The 23,312-nt window shown below is 46.9% G+C and overlaps 1 protein-coding gene across 2 annotated transcripts in view; it reads left to right on the plus strand.

Annotated features, from left to right (window-relative positions):
- Window positions 1-820: 820 nt before the first annotated feature.
- The window catches only part of LOC141098320 (calcium release-activated calcium channel protein 1), a 30,095-nt gene continuing 7,603 nt past the window's right edge, over window positions 821-23,312 (plus strand). The window contains exon 1 of one of the 2 annotated variants that reach the window (XM_073585984.1): window positions 821-1,034. Coding sequence is in view for 1 of the 2 variants with exons in the window: in XM_073585983.1 (XP_073442084.1) it covers window positions 1,199-1,426 (228 nt within the window). In the remaining variant the exon portion in view is untranslated. Of the gene's footprint in view, window positions 1,427-23,312 lie in introns of both variants that reach the window. The other variant, XM_073585983.1, reaches the window with a different exon arrangement.

The following is a 23,312-nucleotide window of genomic DNA, read 5'->3' on the forward strand; positions in this document are numbered from 1 at the left end:
AGTGTTACATAACTGCCAGAGGTCAAGGTGACTCTGATTGGGCAGAGGTGACTGTCAGGTGACAGAGGGTGGGGCTACCTGGTCTGTCTGAATAAATTCTGAGGTAAGCTTCCAGAAGCTTCAGTCAGCCAGGGGAGCTCACAGGTTAGGAGAGTCTGTCACACAAAGAAGACCCCTCAGAGACTTTGGACAGTGGAAACGGTCACTGGGGGAGACCCTATAGGACATTGGTCACAGGCAGAGACGGCCTGTGAGGACCTGGATTATTGGTGGACTTTGTAAGGTGAAACGCCGTGGTGGATTGGCCTAGGGCAGCCACGGCGGATAGAGCCACGAAGTACGCCTGACGGAGAAAGTATTATAAGTGAAGGTACCCGGGCCTGTCTGCAGGAGGACAACAGTGTGAAACATCTGTCGTGTTTTGTTCTGGTCCTCGTGAGGGCGGCCAATAAAAGCAAACCTGTTGAATACAATTCCTGCCTCTGTCTCGTGCCTGTTGACGCCAAGAAGCGGGCCACCCCCATTCCTGTGAGTACAGCACACCTCCGCCGCCTACCAGCCACACCACCTAAATACCACAGCACGCTACCCTCCGCCCCAGCCTGCCACCCGGACCTCTACACAAGAGCTTTGTGCACCAGCATGACCTCCAATTTTCATACTGAGCACGTTGCCTTATTTTGACTGACAGCCCACAAGCAGCACTGCCTGCACCCAATCATAGGTGTGCTGACGCCCCCTCATTTGCATGTGAAATAACGTTTTTTTTCCTTTCTTTTCTGGTAACTAAACTACTAAAACCGACACTCCATTTACTTTTTATTGGGCTGCCATACCTGTAGCAGGTGGTTATCGTTTTGGGGGTGACAGACAGCATAACAACAAATAAAGAATAGGCAGCCATTAGTCCTCCAGCCAGCAGGGGGCGGACAAGGACCAAAGCAGTAATTGCTCTCTGCAGACTAGTGTGAAGGCTCCTGCACGCCTCTGTTGGTTGGCGGAAGTAGCGACCACCATGTAGCTGGTTAGCAGAAGTAAGGCGACAATTCGCTGTGAGTCAGACTTGAGGGACAGGGCGGGTGACGCCCTCTCTGGCACAGGCCTGTGATGCTGCTAGCAGTATCTCTCCCTGGGAGGCCGCACGTTCCCCGGTGTGTACCATGAGGCGGGTGGGCGAGCTCTACTAGGCTGGGGGCAAATGTTACCGGAGTGCAGTCCAGCAGCACAGAGATCCCGCCCGCGGCCCCAGCAGGAGGTGAAGGAGGAGGAGTTGTCCTACCCGGAGTGGATTAGCCGGAGCTACGTGGAGCTCATGAGTCTGAACGAGCACTCGATGCAGGCGCTGTCCTGGAGGAAGCTCTACCTGAGCCGGGCCAAGCTCAAAGCCTCCAGCCGCACCTCGGCGCTGCTGTCCGGATTCGCCATGGTAAGAAGAGCCGCTGCTCAAGGTTAACCCTGTATGGAGGAGCCTACACGGCAGCCCGGCACTGGTCAGCAGGCTAAGAAACTGCAGTGCTTTACACTTCGGAGAATCAGTGGCCTGAGAGGTGACAGGAGGAGCAGCATGGTCTCACTTGTAGAGCTGCCTGGTGGTGACAGGAGGAGCTGCCTGGTGGTGACAGGAGGAGCAGCATGGTCTCACTTGTAGAGCTGCCTGGTGGTGACAGGAGGAGCAGCATGGTCTCACTTGTAGAGCTGCCTGGTGGTGACAGGAGGAGCTGCCTGGTGGTGACAGGAGGAGCAGCATGGTCCCACTTGTAGAGCTGCCTGGTGGTGACAGGAGGAGCAGCATGGTCCCACTTGTAGAGCTGCCTCGTGGTGACAGGAGGAGCAGCATGGTCTCACTTGTAGAGCTGCCTCGTGGTGACAGGAGGAGCAGCATGGTCTCACTTGTAGAGCTGCCTCGTGGTGACAGGAGGAGCAGCATGGTCTCACTTGTAGAGCTGCCTCGTGGTGACAGGAGGAGCAGCATGGTCTCACTTGTAGAGCTGCCTCGTGGTGACAGGAGGAGCAGCATGGTCTCACTTGTAGAGCTGCCTCGTGGTGACAGGAGGAGCAGCATGGTCTCACTTGTAGAGCTGCCTCGTGGTGACAGGAGGAGCAGCATGGTCTCACTTGTAGAGCTGCCTCGTGGTGACAGGAGGAGCAGCATGGTCTCACTTGTAGAGCTGCCTCGTGGTGACAGGAGGAGCAGCATGGTCCCACTTGTAGAGCTGCCTGGTGGTGACAGGAGGAGCAGCATGGTCTCACTTGTAGAGCTGCCTGGTGGTGACAGGAGGAGCAGCATGGTCTCACTTGTAGAGCTGCCTGGTGGTGACAGGAGGAGCAGCATGGTCTCACTTGTAGAGCTGCCTGGTGGTGACAGGAGGAGCAGCATGGTCTCACTTGTAGAGCTGCCTGGTGGTGACAGGAGGAGCAGCATGGTCTCACTTGTAGAGCTGCCTGGTGGTGACAGGAGGAGCAGCATGGTCTCACTTGTAGAGCTGCCTGGTGGTGACAGGAGGAGCAGCATGGTCTCACTTGTAGAGCTGCCTGGTGGTGACAGGAGGAGCAGCATGGTCCCACTTGTAGAGCTGCCTGGTGGTGACAGGAGGAGCAGCGTGGTCCCACTTGTAGAGCTGCCTGGTGGTGACAGGAGGAGCAGCGTGGTCTCACTTGTAGAGCTGCCTGGTGGTGACAGGAGGAGCAGCGTGGTCTCACTTGTAGAGCTGCCTGGTGGGACAGGAGGAGCAGCGTGGTCTCACTTGTAGAGCTGCCTGGTGGGACAGGAGGAGCAGAAGTGAAGTTCCTTTACTTCTACTCCAGTTACCTCTGGCATACAGGTGGTAGAGCTGCTCCGTCACTAGTAGGTTAAGGTTTTATAGCACATTGCTATGATGGCTGTCTGTATAATACCCCAATATTCTTTATTTCCCATAGCATTAAAATAGTTTTTTGCCTTTCGGTGGAGGCTGTTTTTTTTTTTTTTTTTTTTATTTTTTTTTTTTTTGTGTACTAAAGTCTGCATTTGGGTTTGATTAACTGAGAATCTATCAGTAAGCTTCTCTGACAGTCTGATTACAGTTTATAAGTTTTCTCTCTTCTTCTGAGGTCTCCGTTCATTCAGGACCACAGCAAAGTTAAATGTGTGTGGGGGAGGGGGGGGAGACGTGTAAAAGCCAAACAATGCAAAAGAATAGTAGCAATATCAATAATAAATTTTTAGCAGTAAATACATGCATTTTTTTTTAAAATGGTGCTATAGGTGGCCAGCCGAATTAAATGTCATCATTCCATATAGTGTGACTTAAGGTCTGTCATTTGAGTGCTGACAAGTCTGTCTTCTCCGCTGTTTCTGCATTTTGTGTTACTCCATGTGATGACAGATTCGGCTGCATGATGGCGGCTGATGCACCCACTAATATTTGTTTTATGTGTTTGCATAATATGTGATGCGAATACCCTGTAAATCACATTGTGGCAGACGTCTGGGACCCCAGCCAATCTTTAGAATGGATTGGTGGTAACTTCAGCACAGCCCATTGAAGTCCAGTGTGGATCCCCACCGATCACCTGTCATTAGGTTCACAGATGAAGAATGTTCGGGTTTTTTTTTTTTCCCCCATAATCTATTTGTAGCTTTTCCCCTATCCATGCAGTTAACACCTGATACCATAGTTGGACAGAAGCAAGCAGTTTCCTTTGTCACCCCATCCATGCCCCTCTGTGACTGAACTTGGCTTGCCAGTGCCTTTAATAAGGCCCCTATATCTGCCTTCGGGGTACCCTTATTAATAGGGTACCTGCCAGTTTTGTTCTTGCACCCAATGCACTGCGGCACAGGAGTACTGCAGTGTTTTATTAAGGTATTCAGGTGATCACACTATAGATTCACCTAGTGGCATTACCAAAATATAAAGCAAAAATATAGATCTATTTTTTTTTTTCTGTTACAAGATACTTTTATTAAATAAAACAATTGTTGAGGTTAATCAGTAAGTCATATGTACCACGAAGTAGTACTTTACTTTCACCCACAGTCTCATGAAATGGATCATTGAATGGCGCAGAGGTCGAGCATGCGCCCCCTCCACTCCAGTCAGGTAGATTTTCTGCAGACCCTCGGTCCTGGGGTCCAGAACCCAACTGTCTGAATTGTCTGGGTGTCTTAACAGTCAGATGGCAGCAATTAGTAAGTTATCCACTATTAGACTAAAGCCCCCGTTACACATAGCGATATCACTAGCAATATCGCTGTAATAATGTCACCGATTTTGTGACGTAGCAGCGATATTGCTACATGTGATACTTACTGCCGACCGGCTCCCCCGCTGGTTATCGCTGATCGCGCGAGAAGGTCCTGGATCATTTCTCGTCGTCAGCTTCCTGCTGGTCTTCCTGTGGCGCAGACGAGCGACGTGTGGACGCGGGCGAGAGGACGTCAGGATCGCCGCGTCTGACAGGTAAGTACCGACCCCTGCTATGTCGCTGGTGAGATCTGCCTGTGTGGCAGCTCACTAGCGACCACTTAGCGATACACCAGCGATCCATATCGTTGTTGGGATCGCTGGTGCATCGCTAAGTGTAACGGTACCCTAATAGGGTGTACGTTTACCATCTTGGGAATAACCCTTTAATAAAAGTCATTCTATACATTATATGTACCGCAAAATGGTTGTGTTAAATACAAAAACGTAACAGTTATGGCTTTCGCTGTTGATTATATATATATATATATATATATATATATATATGTGTATGTACTAGCTGAAGAGCCCGGCGTTGCCTGGTCATAGTAACCAACTGTGGCTAGCTATAACAAATTATGATTATATTGCACATAAAAACCGTGCATCTAATCCTGTCCTGTGTGATACTGTGTGCTGAGCTGCGTATCTAATCCTATCCTGTGTGATACTGTGTGCTGAGCCGCGTATCTAATCCTATCCTGTGATACTGACTGCTGAGCCGTGTATCTAATACTATTCTGTGTGCTGAGCTGCGTATCTAATCCTATCCTGTGTGATACTGTCTGCTGAGCCGTGTATATATTCCTGTCCTGTGTGATACTGACTGCAGAGCCATGTATCTAATCCTCTCCTGTGTGATACTGACTGCAGAGCCGTGTATCTAATCCTCTCCTGTGTGATACTGACTGCAGAGCCGTGTATCTAATCCTCTCCTGTGTGATACTGACTGCAGAGCCGTGTATCTAATCCTCTCCTGTGTGATACTGACTGCAGAGCCGTGTATCTAATCCTCTCCTGTGTGATACTGACTGCAGAGCCGTGTATCTAATCCTCTCCTGTGTGATACTGACTGCAGAGCCGTGTATCTAATCCTCTCCTGTGTGATACTGACTGCAGAGCCGTGTATCTAATCCTCTCCTGTGTGATACTGACTGCAGAGCCGTGTATCTAATCCTCTCCTGTGTGATACTGACTGCAGAGCCGTGTATCTAATCCTCTCCTGTGTGATACTGACTGCAGAGCCGTGTATCTAATCCTCTCCTGTGTGATACTGACTGCAGAGCCGTGTATCTAATCCTCTCCTGTGTGATACTGACTGCTGAGCCGTGTATCTAATCCTCTCCTGTGTGATACTGACTGCTGAGCTGCATATCTAATCCTATCCTGCGTGATACTGACTGCTGAGCTGTGTATCTAATCCTATCCTTTGTGATACTGGGCTCCCCCTGCAGTCTGTGTCAGAGGGTGGTCTGTGTTGGCACGGTAATAAATTGTGTTATTTCCAGCTTTACAGAAGGACGATAACACCATAGCAATGATAAGAATATCACAACTGTCTACAAAGAAAACTGTTGCTGATAGCAACCAATCACAGGTCATTTTTCATCTTTTAAACAGCTCTGGGACAGCGTGGCGAGTTTTGAGTGGCGACTTTTGTGTTTCGACTTTTATGTGGCGAGGTTGGTGTATGTGTGGTGAAATGTGTGCTGAGGGTGGTTTATGTGTTGAAGCACGTGGTAGTGTGTGGCGCATTTTGTGTGTGTGTTCATATCCCCGTGTGTGGTGAGTATCCCATGTCAGGGCCCCACCTTAGCAACTGTACGGTATATACTCTTTGGCGCCATCGCTCTCATTCTTTAAGTCCCCCTTGTTTACATCTGGCAGCTGTCAATTTGCCTCCAACACTTTTCCTTTCACTTTTTCCCCATTATGTAGATAGGGGCAAAATTGGTGAATTGGAACGCACGGGGTTAAAATTTCGCCTCACAACATAGCCTATGACGCTCTCAGGGTCCAGACGTGTGACTGTGCAAAATTTTGTGGCTGTAACTGCGACGGTGCGGATGCCAATCCTGGACATACATACATACATACACACACCCACATTGAGCTCTATACTCAAAATAGCTGCAACCTCCAGGCTCTAAACAGTTAATGTGGTGCTCAGGGAATACAGAAGGAACTAAATAACTAAAGGAGATGTCATTATAGATAAAAGGCTAATTACTTTTAATTAGCAAAGCACAATAGTTTTGTCTGGGGAAGTAATCGCTCTAGAATACACATGGACACTGACTTGTTAAACTGACAGAAGGCATGTCCTAGATAGATGGGATAGGTGCCTGTGAGCATATGGGAAGCCCCCCAAACTGACACCATTCTCATTCATACAGAGCCCTATCGCTATGTTTTACTCAAGTGTCCAGTGGAAAAAAAAATCTGACCTCTGTTTTCACTGTGCCCAGTTCTAGCCTTAGTGCAGGGATTCTTGTGAAGTCACACAATGTCCTGTACTGAGGCTGTGACAGAGCGTAGAAGGTGTCAGTCACTCTGTGGGCGAGAATACGGCACCTGATGCAGAGACTAGTCCTCGGGAATTTGCTTATCAGCAGCTGTAAATTTAAATGTTTTTCCGCCAATAGCTCCAAAGCTTTTTTATATCAAATACTTCATGGAATAGGACTCTTCATGGAGGCTTTAGGTTCCCTCCTATTCTTTTATTCCCTAATTAATGTTATTTTTTTTGTTTGTTACCTAACTTTTGTATGAAGGCAGCCATCTTGTCCTGACAGTACTTGACCCAGCAGCCCCATAGACATCACTAGACTGGAGGTCATCTTCTTTGATTGTACTTGATTTAAACAATAGGTCTCGTTACATGACAAGATCACAATGTAGCACTGTGAAACATTTCTTAGCGGTTGCTGTTTTGATGCTACTGGATAGAAATGGGCATTTTTCTGCCTTGGGATGAGGATTGTTTTCAAGGCTTTGTTTCTATCTTTTCTGAGACGTACAATTGCTGTAGTCCTGAACCCTCCAGGCGTACATTTCTGGAGGATTTTGCCCATTTGATGAGTGCCGTAGATCCAGTTCTTACATTTAAGCCTTTGCATAGTTTAGGATTATGAAATACTAGTATTAATAGATTAGGACGTTGCCACAGTGCTGTTTAGCTCCAGCCTTCATCACAAGATTTAGCCATGAAGATTTAATAATGCAGGGGTGCGGTGTAATAATGAAATGTACTGGGTATCTTTTTGTGTAGTTAACCCCTAATGATTGTACATACATTTTTGTATGGCCGCTAGAAGACTGGTTCCATATACATTGCATTTTTTTTTTTTTTTTTTTACTGCACCATGCTAAATAGAGGCACAGTGGGAATAGGCTTTCTATAAATCCCATCCATTGTGCTGGTAAGGTAGAATACAGTATATAAGAATTATTAATTCCTGTAGATGCTGATCAAAAACACAGTTCCATGCCAGCAGGATATAGCACACATTGGCTGCTTGTGGTTTTTTACTAAAGTGCTGATTTTTCTTGTTTGCTTTGACAAAATTCAATTCTTTAGAGCCAATTTGTGAAGCGGAGGTCAGTTCTATGCAAATAGCTGTACGGAGATTTGTTTTGCAAATCTTTTACTTTATTTTTATTTAGTTTGAAAAATAATCTACCATTGTTAAACAAGTGATGTATTTATTTATTGTAAGTGTATTTTACAGATCTTCCTACTTGCAAGGCTGTATAGAAGGTTGATGGCACACTGCAGTTAGGCTTGCTGCGTGCGGCACTGTCGCCTGAGGCTCGGATATCTGCACAGTGTTTACAGCACTTCCCACCCCTCCAGGTTTAGTGTTTGCTCTGTGTCAATGCAAGATCATATCCTGATCTGTTTGCATTTAGATCCCATGAGGTTGGTGTAAAGTGAACAATTGTCTTAAGGTCCCGTTACACTTAAGGTACTGTCACACTAAGCGATATCGCTAGCAATATCGCTATAACTTGTGACGTTATAGCGATATTGCTAGCTATATCGCTGTCTAATACTTACCTACAACCCGCTCCCCCGCTGGCTATCGCTGATTGTGCGAGAACGTCCTGGACCGCTTCTCGTCGTCAGCTTCCTGCGGCGCTTCCTGTGGAGAGACGAGCGTGGAGCCGGGCGGGAGGACGCAGGATCGCCTAGTGTGACAGGTAAGTAGAGACCCCCGACCCCTGCGATGTCGCTGGTGAGGTCTGCCTGTGTGGCAGCTCACTAGCGACCACTTAGCGATGTACCAGCGATCCTGACCGCGTCATATCGCTGGTACATTGCTAAGTGTGACAGTACCTTTAGCGATGCACCAGCGATCCCGACAACGATACGACCCGGTCAGGATCGCTGGTGCATCGCTAAATAGTCGCTAGTGCGCTGACAAACAGGCAGATCTCACCAGCAATGCAGCAGCGGTCATTACTTACCTGTCACACGCAGCTCTGCTGACGTCTTCCGCCCACGTCCATGCGTCGGCGCCAGCAGGAAGCTGGCGATGAGAAAATGGACCATCCCGTTCTCGCGCCATCAGCGATATCCAGCGAGGGGGCCGATCGCAGGTAAGTGTCACATGTAGCGAGATCGCTAACGATTTCGCTGTTACGTCACAAAATCGGTGACGCTTTAGCGATACCGCTAGCGATCTCGCTATGTGTGAAGGGGGCTTTAGCTAGAGGCATTTCTTGGCCTTAGGCTGGGCGCCCACGGACCGGAACTAGCAGCGCTTTGGACGCAGAGCATGTTGGCTGCATCCAAAGCGCTGCCGTCTGTTGAATGCAGGTAAATCCTCATGTGTTGACTGAACCGTGCAGATTTACCACATCCAATGCATTTCTAATGATGTAATTGACATGCTGTGGTCTGGAAAGGTTCAACACATGTCGGTCTCCGTGGGTGATCTGCAGGCGTCCATGCATGCACAGTGGACATGGGCTTTCTCGAAATACCATCCACTATGCTGTAACATCTGGCTGCTGCGGGTTTGATGCTGCATAAATACGCAGCCTAAAACCCGCAGCAACTCCAGATCGTGGGTGCATACCCTTACCCCTGGCTTTGGTGCTCAGCAGTGGACTTGTATATCCTATTGCCGTCAGGAATTTCTTTATTAAAAATTAGATCCTGAAATTAATTGCTCTGCTCTGAGCACGTATAAGCATACTTGCACATTATTGCTGCTTTTCTTTCTTTCTATGCCTCAAAGTATCTAAGCTCTCAGTGTGAGTGATTTAAAGTTGTCTAGGAAGACATGTTCAGAAAATAGTTATTAAAAGCCATAGGTCCTTGTCATTCTGATTGACTTATCCAGTATTACCAATAAGTTCCATACACATAAAGAATGGGATTGTTGCAAAACAAAGTAAATTACTTTTCATCCCATAAGAAGTCTGACATCGCCATGGTTTTGGCCCTCTGAGTCGCTTATTAATACCTTCCTAATCCCTTTAATATGACTAGAAATCTCCACAATAGCTGGAATAAGCTGTGCTCTGATTCTCCGTATGTGTTCTGAAATGCTTTGCTTGTTCAACATGTATATAAATCTTGTTTAGAGAGGCTTTCCTTGGCAGTAGGATATTCTGATAGTAACTTACTATTTATTTTATTTATCTTTAATTGCTTATATAGCGCCATCATATTCCACATCATTTTACAGACAAATCTCTGTCCCCAATGGAGCTCACATTCTAGATTCCCTATCTGTATGTATTTTATCCCCACTGTTACTGTGTCATGGCCTGTGTGTGATAGCCGGGGAAAGTACCTGCTCTTGCTAATGGGCAGGAAATTTTTTAAAATCTCACGTTGTAAATTTACAAAGTTCTTTAAGACTAAGTGATTTTCCTGTTTAGCACCGCTTCTCCTCTTCTCCCCGGGATACTTTGATAGGGTTGCAGTGAAGTCCCATATAATACAAATGACGGATAATTTATTTATTGAAGGAGATTTGCACTACTTTTCATGATATAATTAAAGAGGTTTTCCCACAAACAAAAGTTGATTTTTAATCAATAGATCTTGGAATGATGATAATTTCCACAATACGATGTGTTTATATAAAATGTTCCTGTGCTGAGAGAATCTTATAAATGTGCCCCTGCTGTGTAATGGCTGTGTCTGACCGTACAGGGACGTGGTCTGATCATACCACAGCTCCTGGGCAGGGGAGGAAGGAAAAAAGTATACAGACAGGACAGCATGGGATCACAAATGATTCTTTCTTTGAAGTAAAACATTGTTTAAAAACAGGCAGTGGAATATTTGACCTCACAAAAAGAATCCCCTGCTTGTAATGTCTGTATCCTCTATTTTGTTTCCTCCCCTGCCCAGGAGCTATAGTATGATCAGACCATGCTCCTGTATGGTCAGACACAGACCTTACACAGTACACAACAGGGGCACATTTATAAGATTATCTCAGTGCAGGAACATTTTATTTAACCCCTTCACGACATGCACCGTACATGTAAGGCACATGTCGTGTCCTCCCCTTTGATGTGGACTCCGGTGGTGAGCCGACATCTCTTCTGGCACATGTCAGCTGTTTTGAACAGCTGACATGTTCCTGGGACAGCTGCAGGTGTAATCGCGATCCACCTGCACCTGTTAACCCGTTTAAATGCCGCTGTCAAGCTCTGACAGCAGCATTTAAAGCGCGCTTCCAGAAATCCCGCCCATCGGTGACCCCGTCATGTGATCGCTGGTCACCGATGGGTAGGCATGATAGCTAGAGGTTTCCTGCAGACCTCTATGGTTGTCAGCAATTCTGCTACATACAGGCGATCTGATCATCGCCTGTATGTAGCAGAGCCGATCGGGTTATGGCAACTTCTAGTCCACGCTTAGACACAGAAGTGTCAGCTTCTACCACTGTGCCACCAACGGATAGTGACAGCTCCACACCAGAACCTGTGTGGAACCTTCTTTTGTCAGCAACTGTGAAAAGATCCCTGTCCAATATTTAACCCATTACTCTGAGTACCTCACCTTAACACAGGTCCAGTCTTTATCAGTGGGGATACACCATTTCTCTAGTCACCTTCCACGACACCCACCTTGGAGGTTGTCTCCCCGCCCTAATGGGGGACAGGAAACACAAAGAGGTTAAATAACCCTCCCCTTCCTGCTGCATCAGTGTTTTTCCTGTCCCCTATCAGGGCATGAAGAGGTTACAAGGGGCTGCCGTAGCCAGCGAGTGGAGCCCCTATGCACTTACAGCTGGGTAGCCGAGGTCGGGGGATTCGCCTCTCCTTCTCCAAGCACTGCTCCCGTCTCCACCGCTGGTGTGACTGACTCGGAACGTCTGCCGCCCCTCCCGCTCCCTCCGGGGTAAAGCGGGGCGGTATGGTGCCTGCCGGGGTCCTGTAGCAGCTCCCCAGTTTCCTCCTTCCTACCACGCTGCGCTGGAGAGCCACGTGCGCACGTCTGAGGGGGCGGGCTGTCGACCAGAAGTGACGGCGTACTTCCGGTTTGCGTCCCCCGGCGGTCCTGTGATGGGAAACACGCGCCGGCACCCGGGAAATTGATCCAAGGGCAGCAGGGGTCGAGCGATGGTTCCTCCCCAGGGACAGGGGGAAGGAGGCACACCAAGCAATGAACGCGGCAACACCCACATAAGGGTGCCACGGCCCCAGGTAAGCGCAGTATGTCTGTGGTGTGTGCAGACATGGATGGTGAGAAGCCCTCGACTGCAGCATCTGTGGAGCCCAGCGTTCCCCCTCCTACAGTGAGTAGCAGGGCCAGTCCCATGTCTGTCAAAAAATTGGTGGCACAGGTCTGAGTAAGCCTTGTCTGTCTTCTTACAGGAAGACAAGGCCTCTGTCCCTAGAAACCCCCGCAAGTGTGGTATATGTGGTGCCAGGTTTCCTTCTGACTATAAGAAGAAGCTATGCCAACCTTGTACGCAGAATATCCTGTGCACCGAGCAACCCTCCCTGTTTGACAGCATAAAAACTCTCAATAGACAGGAGGTTCAGACCACCATGGCAGCCCAGACCCCCGGTGGCCCAGGGCTCTTCCCCAAAAAAGAGGAAAAGGGCACCTATGGAAGCAGACTCAAATTCGGGGGAAGTCCATTCCTCAGGATCGGACGATATGTGGGAAAATGAGGGCTCCACATCCACCTCCAAACATGACGCAAAAAAATACTATTTCTCCTCTGAGGATATGGACGAGTTGGTCTCCATGGTAAGAAATACCATGGGAGTGGAGGAGGAGGAGGTCAAGCTCTCAGTCCAGGATGAGATGCTTGGGGGTTGAAACCCAGAGGTAGGAAGGGTTTTCTGGTTCATGGAGCTATACAGGACCTAATAGCTCAGGAGTGGTTCTCCCCCGAGAAGGCACTCAGCGTGCCCTCTGAGCTAAAAAATCGCTTTCCCCTAGAAGGTGACAATTTGATTTGGGAGATCCCTAAAATAGACGTTCAAGTCTAAAGTTACTAAGAAAACGTCCCTTCCCTTCTAAGGGGGCTTCCCAGTTGAAGGATCCTATGGATTGCAAAATAGAAAGTCACCTTAAAAAATCCTGGGAAGCTTCTATGAAGCTGCTCAAAGCAAATATTGCATCCACCTGCGTAGCCAGATCTTTGTTTTTCTGGCTGCGTATGTTAGAGGACCACCTATCAGGGGGTACCCCCAGAGAGGAAATCTTGGACTTCCTTTCAATCTTCCAGAAGGCAACAGGTTATTTAGCCGATGCCTCAGGAGAAACGGTACGGGTAGCAGCAAGGTCCCTAGTCCTTTCAAATTCGGCTAGGAGAGCCTTGTGGCTGAAGTCATGGGGTGGCGACATCACCTCCAAGATATAACTCTGTGCCATCCCCTTCGACCACGTGTTCGGGCCTGTCTTGGATGACATCCTTGAGAAGGCTTCCGACAAAAACAAATTACTGCCGGAGCAGAAAGCCAACAAGAGGCGATTTTTTTTCGTCCCTCAAGAAAGCAGACCTCTCAGAAGGCATTCAGAGGGAAAGGCAAGACGGGACGATGGAGCGACCCGAAAGGGGGTAAAGGAAGAAACATGCCCCAGCAGCAATAGCCCCCGAAGAAACAATTACTCCCAGGTCGGGGGTCGACTCACTCAGTTTCTCGCCCAATGGCAGGCCACGACCTCGAACCAGTGGGTCCTGCATACTATACAATTTGGGCTGAAACTGGAGTTCGAACATGCCCTGAGAATCGCCCCGACACAGTCCCCAAGTCTCCAAAAAGTCCTGCTGCTTCAAATAGAAGATCTATTACGGGAAAGAGTGATCTCGTATGTACCTCCACAAGAGGTTGGCAGAGGACATTACTCTCGCCTGTTCCTGATAAGAAAACCCTCAGGGAAGCACAGGCTCATCATAAATCTGAAACCCCTGAACCGTTTCATCAACTATCGAAGGTTCAAGATGGAGTCAGTGAAATCGGCGATCCCTCTTATTGGACGGGGCTGGCAGATGGCTACAATAGATCTAAGGGACGCTTATTACCATGTCCCCATTCATCCGGATCACTGGGAGTTCTTGAGGTTCGTTGTCTCCCACGACCAAGGAGTCGGCCATCTCCAGTTCAATGCCCTGCCATTTGGCGTATCCCCGGCACCAAGAGTGTTTACGAAAATCATGAGGGAAGCAGTCATCTCAATTTGTCTTCAGGGGATATGCATTGTGCCATATCTAGACGATCTGCTGATCGTCGTTCCATCAGTAGCCCGGCTGAACCAGGACGTATCGAAGACTCTGCAGATACTCAAATTCCTAGGGTGGATACCGAATCTCCAGAAGTCGGCACTCTATCCTTCCCCCAAGGAAAAAATTCCTGGGGGTCATCTTAGATTAAGTAAAGAGGACGTCCTTTCTTCCCGAGGATCGTCAAGCAGACCTTTGGCAGAGAATAGTCCGGTTCAGAGAACAAAGGGCACCGACATCGTGCATTCAGGCGGTATCCTGGGCACAAGCACACACGCGAGTCCTCCAGTCATGCGTCCTGGTAAACGCGAGGAAGTATCCAAACAACCTATCAAAAAGGATTTCACTTCCAGGACACGTAAAATCGGCCCTCTTGTGGTGGCTGAATTACCGAAACTTGAGACGAGGAATAAGCTGGGATCAGCTTCCTCTGAAGATATTATGTACCGATGCCAGTCTGAGAGACTGGGGAGCCATGGTGGAGGATTCATACTTCCAGGGACAGTGGCCCCAGGACATAAGATCCAGATCCTCGAACCTAAGGGAATTGACGGCAGTGGAAGAATCACTGAAAGCCGAGTCTGCCCTTATCAAGAACCATCACGTTCGGATATACGCCGACAACCTAACCACGGTGGCATATCTCAGACACCAGGGGGGCACGAAGTACGCCAGTCTAAAGAGGGTGGCAACAAGGATCTTCCTCTGGGCAGAGAAGCACCTGTTCTGCGGTACACCTGAAGGGGTCGGAAAACATCCAGGCATACTTCCTAAGCAGGAAGGACGTCCATCCGGGACAGTGGTGTCTGAACCAGGAGGTATTCCAGGCTCTAGCCTCGAGATGGGGAGACCCAGAAGTCGACCTATTTGCAAGTGCGCTAAATACAAAAGCGACAACCTATTTCTCCCTCAGTCCCACGTACGGAGCCCGGGGGACAAATGCATTCACCCATCCATGCGTCTTCAGACTGGTCTACGCCTTTCCCCCAATTCCTATGCTGGCAAGAACATTACAGAAGATCAGAGCAGACAGGGTCACGACAATCCTGGTGGCTCCTATGTGGCCAGAACGAAGCTGGTGCAGCGCCCTGTTGGACATGGGCCAGGAAGGTCCATTGCTCCTACCCCAAACGACCGACCTCCTTTTTCAGGGTCCCTTACTGCACCCAAACCCCACCAAGTTATGCCTAGCAGCTTGGTTATTGAGGCCAACATTCTAAAAGCCAAAGGGCTATCGGATGAAGTAATCCGAACCCTTCAAAAAAGTAGGAAACCGGTGACAAACTCCATTTACGGCAAAATATGGAAACCTTTTTCCTCCTGGTGCTTTCCGGGGGCCCCTGTCCCCACCCATTCAAATGTTGCCCAGGTACTAGATTTCCTACAAAAAGGGTTAGATTTAGAACTCGCTCCAAGTACATTAAGGGTACAAGTATCTGCCCTTAGCTCCTTTTTTGACCAAGACCTAGCCAAACACCGCTGGGTCAACCGATTTATGACTGCGGCAAGCAGAATTCGCCCTTCGCTCCCTAGTCGGGTTCCCCCCTGGGATCTTAATTTGGTACTCAATAGCCTAACACAGGCCCTGTTTGAGCCCCTGTCAGAAATTCCATTAAAAATTCTCACACTCAAAACAGTGTTTCTTCTAGCAATCACATCGGCCAGACGGGTGGGGCAGCTACAGGCCCTATCAGTGCAAGAACCATACCTCCTATTCAACTCGGACAGTAAAGTACTGCGCCTAGACCCCTCCTTTATGCCCAAAGTGGTGTCAGACTTTCATAGAAGTCAGGATATCGTGTTGCCCTCATTTTGCCCAAATCCTTCTAATATGAAGGAAGAGAAATTTCATACCTTGGATGTCCGCAGAGTGGTTCTCCACTACCTCGAATCAACCAAGGATTGCAGAATCAGTCAGAATCTGTTCCTTCAATATTCAGGATGGAATAAAGGGAAGAAAGCGGCAAAAAGCACGATAGCGGGTTGGATCAAGCAGTCCATCTCCCTGGCATATTCGTCAAGACATCTCTCTCCTCCCGAGTTGCTGAAAGCTCACTCTACTCGATCAATCGCTACATCCTGGGCAGCAAGAGGAAACGCGTCTTCGGAGCAGATATGCAGAGCTGCCACCTGGTCCTCTGTACACACCTTTACCAGACACTATAGACTGAATTTCAATAGGGATCTGACGTTCGGCAGACGTGTCCTGCAAGCCGTAGTCCCTCCCTAATAAATTAACGTTGGTATAACTCCAAGGTGGCTGTCGTGGAAGGTGACTAGAGAAAATAGAATTAGACTTACCGGTAATTCGGTTTCTAGGAACCTTCCACGACAGCACTAATTTCCCTCCCTATATAATATTTTTACCTGATGATTCCTGCTCTACTGGCGGTAACTATTCATGCTAGTACATTCAGAAAAAACACTGAGGCAGCAGGAAGGGGAGGGTTATTTAACCTCTTTGTGTTTCCTGTCCCCCATTAGGGCGGGGAGACAACCTCCAAGGTGGCTGTCGTGGAAGTTTCCTACAAACCGAATTACCGGTAAGTCTAATTCTATTGTCATATTATGTGAAATACTACACCACAGGGACAATAACTATTTTTGACCTAAGATGCTACATTACATGGGTGACTGTGATCAAGGCTATTAACTGGCCGAAACGTCATTTTGCCTGTCACTTCAGCAATCACTATTAATAAATCCTCACTTGAAACATAATTTCCAACTCGTACGTGTGCAGTTATTTTTTTTTTTTAACTATTGTTTATGGGACCACTGACTCCTTTCACTAGCACCGTCATTCTAATCTTTAAGTTGAGTGCTAGCCATTGTATCCTTTGAGTTTAAATAATCAAAGATGGCCCATAGAGGCTCATCAGGAGTAAAGTTTGTCAGATGTGTGGTGGTGAACTGTTGTACTCTGACCCAGAAGGGTCAAATGATCAGGCATGTCCACAGACAGTGAAACAAATAGGCTTCAGGGGAGTGGCACATAAAACACCTGGAGGGTTGTGTATAGCCTTGTTTTGTGTCCTTTTTGTGGAGTTAAATTGGCTTTATGACAGATTTTCAATATAATTTCTAGAGTACAAGCTGAAGGGAGGAATTTGTGGGCTTTCAGAATGGCGCCACAGGACAAAGTGGGGTCCTTCTGCCATTTTGTAAGCAGAAATTAAGATTGCTCATATTTCAAGGCTACATGGATGAACTTGTAATTGGTGGCTATTTGGCCAGACATAGAATTATATTTAGTAAATCGTCTAAGCAGGTATGGCCTCCACTCTTGCTCAGGAAGATTTGTTACATAACTGTTAGCTTGTAGGTATTGGAAAGAAGGAAATCTAGTCATAGGTATATAAACTGCATCTCCTCGATTGAGTACACACGGCATTACTTTAAAGGTACTGTCACACTTAGCGATGCACCAGCGATCCCGACCAGCGATATGACGCTGTCAGGGTCGCTGGTGCATCGCTAAGTGGTCGCTAGTGAGCTGCCACACAGGCAGATCTCACCTGCGACATCGCTGGGGACGGGGGTCGCTACTTACCTGTCACACTAGGCAATCCTGCGTCCTCCCGCCCGGCTCCACGCTCGTCGCTCGTCTCTCCACAGGAAGCGCCACAGGAAGAGGACGACGAGAATCGGTCCAGGACATTCTCGCGCAATCCGCGATAACCAGCGGGGGAGCGGGTCGTAGGTAAGTATCAGACACAGCGATATCGCTAGCAATATCGCTATAACGTCACAGCGATATTGCTAGAGATATCGCTTAGTTTGACAGGCCCTTAGGTTGACCAGTTGTTTAATAGATATTATACCTTGAGAATGTCCATGTTGAAAATGGGGGTTATTCACAAGTGGGAGGAGAGAGACGAGACTATCAGCGTAAATTTCAGGGGGAAAAAAATCTGTCTTTAAAAGGCACCGGCCGCACCTCCGCAGTAGCAGCAATCGGCGATCCGGAGCACTAGAATCTCATTAATTAAAAACTGAAAATAAAGATTAAACAACCACAAGACAGATTTCATCAGCCTGGGTATCGTTTTAGTCAGTATAACTGCGTCAACCTGACAGTGTGTGTAGGTTACTCCGCACCATCCTGCTGACAGGTTCCCTTTAAGGACGGACTTGAGAGGTGCAAGAATGTTAGCAGGGAGGCCACAGAGGAGGATGTTGCAGTAGTTGAGGCAGGAGATGAGGGCATGCACAAGCATTTTAGTAGATTGAGGGTTGAGCAAAAGACAGATTCTGGAAATATTTTTGAGTTGGAGGTGGCGAGAACTTGTATGTGCGGCTTAAAGGACAGGGCAGAGTCAAGGGCTACACAGAGGCAGTGGATTTCTGGTACAGTCAAAGCGTGATGTCATTTATTGTCATAGATCAGGTAGGGAAGATGTTTTGAGATTTGTCCACATTGATCCAGAGGAAGCAAGAGAAGGAGGATATAGCAGGTAGACACTCCAGAATGCTGGGCAGCAGAGAGGTGACGTCTGGGCCAAAGATGTAGATCTGAGTGTCATCAGCATATAGTTGGTACTGGAAGCCATGGGAGTTTGAGTTGTTTCAGACCAAGGTTATAGATGGAGAAGAGTAGAAGTCCTAGTACAGAGCCTTGAGGATATAATTTATACAATGTGATTTTCTGGATTTTATTTTTGATATTCTATCGCTCAATGATAAAATTAACCTACCCTTAAAATTATAGACTGTTCATGTCTTTATCAGTGGGCAAACTTACAAAATCAATAAGGGATCAAATAATTATGGCCTTCACTAGATCGGCGCAATGAATTTGCAGAATGGGCAAAACAAAAAGTGGAACAGGACCCTCAGTTTTTACAGAACATTATGTTCAGTGGTGAGGAAAACTTTTTGACTGGGCCATTTATATGGATACACCTAAATAAAATGAGAATGGTGACCGTTTTCTTGCGTTGGGTGTCTTGCATTGAAATCTGCTGCAATGTCTCAGGTACTGCATTCACCAGACATCAACACAATTTCTATCCCCTCCACACATGTTAACCTCTTTGACATGTCGATGGCTGTAAATAACTCATGAAAGAGTAAAGTTGCGTTAAAACCAAGCACACCACTTGTTTTTTTTTTGAGGGGGGGATTTTTTAATAAGTTTGATGTGTCACATGACCCTCTTCCCATTGGAAAAAATAGTTGGATCCAAAATGGCCAACTTCAAAATGGCCGCCATGGTCACCACCCATCTTGAAAAGTTTCCCCCCTCCCATATACTAATGTGCCAAAAACAGGAAGTTGATATCACCAACCTTTCCCATTTTATTTAGGTGTATCCATATAAATGGCCCACCCTGTAATACTGTATATTATAGTCTCAGCTTCTAGTCCGAGCAAACAATCTCAATATTTCATTAATTGTATCTGTATACAAGATCATATCTTCAATCTAAGGCCTTATAAAGGCAAATTATAAAGAGAAACTTAATATAATATTTGATTGGATACACCTTACTCTATGGCCAGGGGTGGGCAATTAATTTTCCCGAGGGGCCAAATGAGAGACCGTGACTGTTGTGGAGGGCTGAACCAATATGTTGAAATGAATTCTGCTCAATATGAATATATTATAATTATTATATTGATAATTATATTAATATTACTTGTATCACTTACTATTGAGCAGAATTAAGTATGCTGACATCCTCCTATATATCATTTGAACCCAAGTACAGACCCTTCTTTATATCTTACTAGATGATGGCCCGATTCTAACGCATTGGGTATTCTAGAATATGGCCAATTCACATCCCATAGAATATGCCTCATATGCTGCTCCATAGACTATGCCCCCATATGCTGCTCCATAGACTATGCCCCCATATGCTGCTCCATAGACTATGCCCCCATATGCTGCTCCATAGACTATGCCCCCATATGCTGCTCCATAGACTATGCCCCCATATGCTGCTCCATAGACTATGCCCCCATATGCTGCTCCATAGACTATGCCCCCATATGCTGCTGCAAAAAAAGCCATACTCGCCTCTCCTGCTCAGGACCCGGCACCTGAGATATTCACTTGTCCCCCGGTCCATCCTTGCTCACCGCTGTCTGCCACGTTGTCTGTCAGTGACGTTCAGGCAGCAGAGGGCACAGCGCGCACTAACCACGTCATCGTGCCCTCTGCTGGCTAAACGTCACAGAGGACGCAGCAGACAGCGGTGAGTGAGCAGCGATGGACCGGAGGACAGGTGAATATCGCTATACCTACCCCCTTCTGGCGCAGTCTGTGCAGCCCCGTTTCGCCATGGTCTCCCTGCCTTCAGCGGTCACGTGATACCACTCATTACACTCATGAATATGCGCATATTCAAAAGTATAATGAGCGGTACCACGTGACTGCTGAAGGCAGGAATGGAGAAGCGGGGGGGCTGCAGAAACCGCGCCAGGGGGGTAAGAATGATCTGTGATAACCCCGCTTCCCCTCCCCGGAGATGAGCCGCGGCAACCGTCGGGAGGGGTAGCGGTGGCGTGTGTCCTTCGAATTCTGGCCTGCGCAGTGCGCCTGTCGCTGATTGCAGCAACGCGGGATTTCGGTTACAGACAGACATAAGATGATTAGATATATATAGAGATGAGCCCTCACACAGCCCCTTATATACTGTGAGTCCCCACACAGCCCATACATTTAAAAAAAAAAAATGAACATCATGTACTCACCTTGGTCCCGTTCCCCCTGCGCTCTGCTTCTGTTCCTGTCTCCGGTGCGTTGACTCTCTGCAGTACACAGCTGAGGCGATGAAATGACATCATCGTGTCAGCTGTTTCACACGCTGATTGGTGGATTAAGTGGACGGAGGCCCCTCCTCCACCGATGAAGTCAGCACAGATAGAGACGATGGGCGGCATGGTCCAGCTCGTAGGCCTCTGTTTTCCAGCTCCTCAACCTGCACTTTGCCCAGGTCTGCTCTCTGGGATTGATTTTTACCTGATTTGTGTGTTACCATTGTTTTTCCTTTTCTGTTACTGTCTATTGAGAGAGAATGTAATATATACAGTAAGATGACATTTACAACAGTGATCTGTGACCTATTTTTTACATGGGTTTATACAATGTCACATTTATAATAGTGGTCCTGAGGCAGATCTGTCTTCTTAGTAAGCAGCACAATTTAAGGGCTGTATATCATAATGACAGATACTTCTAGTGTATTACACCAAACAGAATTAAAAATGAACTGCAGTGTTCAACTAACACAGAAGATGGCAGACGCCTAGTACAGAGAGTAGGTCGGGGGTTGCAGTAGCTCCGGTGGTGTTGAGGTGGCAGCATGGTCACTGCAGGCTGTAAGCTTTCTTGAAGAGAGGAGTTCCCAACCTTAGACGTACCGAGTACGTCCAGATGACTTTGTGCGAGCGCCGCTGGGTGGCAGCTAATGCTGACACCCAGCACTCAGTGCAGGAGCGGTGCAGCATTTAGCAGGTGTGTAGAGAGAGGGAGAGCCCCTTTTTTGCTCCGATCGGCGCCCCCACAAAGTCATCGCGGGAGCCTAATCATTGCCATGGTGACCCGATGTCGTAATGACGCCATCCGGGTCACCAGGCTACGGTAATCCCCTCAGACCATGCGCAGAGCACGGTCTCAGGGGCTTGTCAGTGCAGCACTGACAGTTATAAGCAATTGCAATGGCTTATAACTGTGAAACAGGTTGGCGAAAGTCCCACAGAAGGTTCAAAGTAAAAAAGTAAAGACAAATTTGTAAAAATATATAGATAGATGGATATCCATCAAAAAATGAAAGCAGCACGCTTGGAAAGATGATGTTTTATTCAGCTCATCAGGCTATGTGCCCATACAGTGCGACATTTCGGTCCAGAAAGGGTGCGGACTATACGTCGCACTGTATGGGCACATAGCCTGATGGGCTGAATAAAACATCTTTCAAGGCGTGCTGCTTTCATTTTTTGATGGATATTTTAAAGGTTTGGTATATGCCTGAGAGCGTGCACCCTCTTCCTTTTTCTTATTTTTTTGTGCTGCTTTTTCATTTTTTCATAGATAGAGTTGTATTTTTGTGTAAAAAAAAAAAAAAAAAAGAATTAAAAAATAAATACACAAAAAGTATGTTTGGTATCACTGTGTCTGACGACGTGCCCCATAAAACTGTCTCACTAGTTAACCCCTTCAATAAACACTGTAAAAAAAAAAAAAAAAAATAGTAATAAAACGATGGAAAACCATGCTTTTTCATCATATTGCTGAACATAAAGTGGAATAAAATGCAATCAAAAGGACAAATGTAAATATAAATGGTATCTCTGAAAACATCCTCTTGTCCGTCACCTGTGATGTCAATATAATCACTGCAACCCTAGATTAATTCATCTAGAGATGTGTTTTGTAAAATGGGGTCACTTAGGAAGAATTCTGCAGTTCTGGCACCTCAGGGGCTCTACCAGTGGGTTATGGCACCCCCAAAGCATAACAGTTAAATCTGCACTATAATATGACGCTCCTTCCCTTCACTTTGCACTGTGCATGAACAGTATTTCCTGTTTACATGTAGGGTATTGGTGCACTCTTGAGAAATTTTTACAAGAAACGAAGGTCCATTTTTTTCCTAATTAAAAACTTGGGGCTAAACCAACATTTTAGAGGTAAAAATGTAATTATTCTTTCTTCACTGCCCAATAGTATAAAAATCTGTAAGGCACATGTGTCAATATGGTCACTGCACCCCAGGATGAATTCATTGGGGAGTATAGTTTGTAAAATGAGGTAATATGTTCTGGCACCTCAGGGGCTCTGCCAATGTGACATGGCACCCTCCAACCATTCCAGCAATATCTGTACTCAATATGGCACTCCTTCCCTTCTCCGCTTTGCACTGTACATCAAAACTAGTTTTTGACCATGTATCAGGTATCGTACTCGGGAGGAATTGCACAATGCATTTTGCGGTCCATTTTCTCCTGCTATCCTTGTGAAAATCAAAACATTTGGGACTAAAATAAGTTGTGTGTATATATATATATATATATATATATATATATATATATATATATATATATATATATAATATAATATACATTTTTTTTTTTTTTTTTTTTTTCATTTTTACAGATCAGCGTTGTAAAATTCTGTGAAGCACCTGGAGGCTCAAGGTGCTCACCATGCATCTAGATTTCCAAAATGGGGTCGCTTGTGAGGGTTTTCTACTGTTTAGGCACATCAGGGTCTCTCCAAACACGACATGACACCTGCATGCCCACAATTCCATCAAAGTCTGCATTCCAAAACCTCATTCCTTCCTTTCTGAGCCCTGTCGTGCGCCAAAACAGTAGTTTTCTCCCACACAAGGGGTATCGGCATACTCGGGAGACATTGCACAAC

This window comes from Dendrobates tinctorius, unplaced genomic scaffold (genome assembly GCF_039654945.1).
Source record: "Dendrobates tinctorius isolate UK_male_01 unplaced genomic scaffold, ASM3965494v1 ptg000090l, whole genome shotgun sequence".
Classification (NCBI taxonomy): domain Eukaryota; kingdom Metazoa; phylum Chordata; class Amphibia; order Anura; family Dendrobatidae; genus Dendrobates; species Dendrobates tinctorius.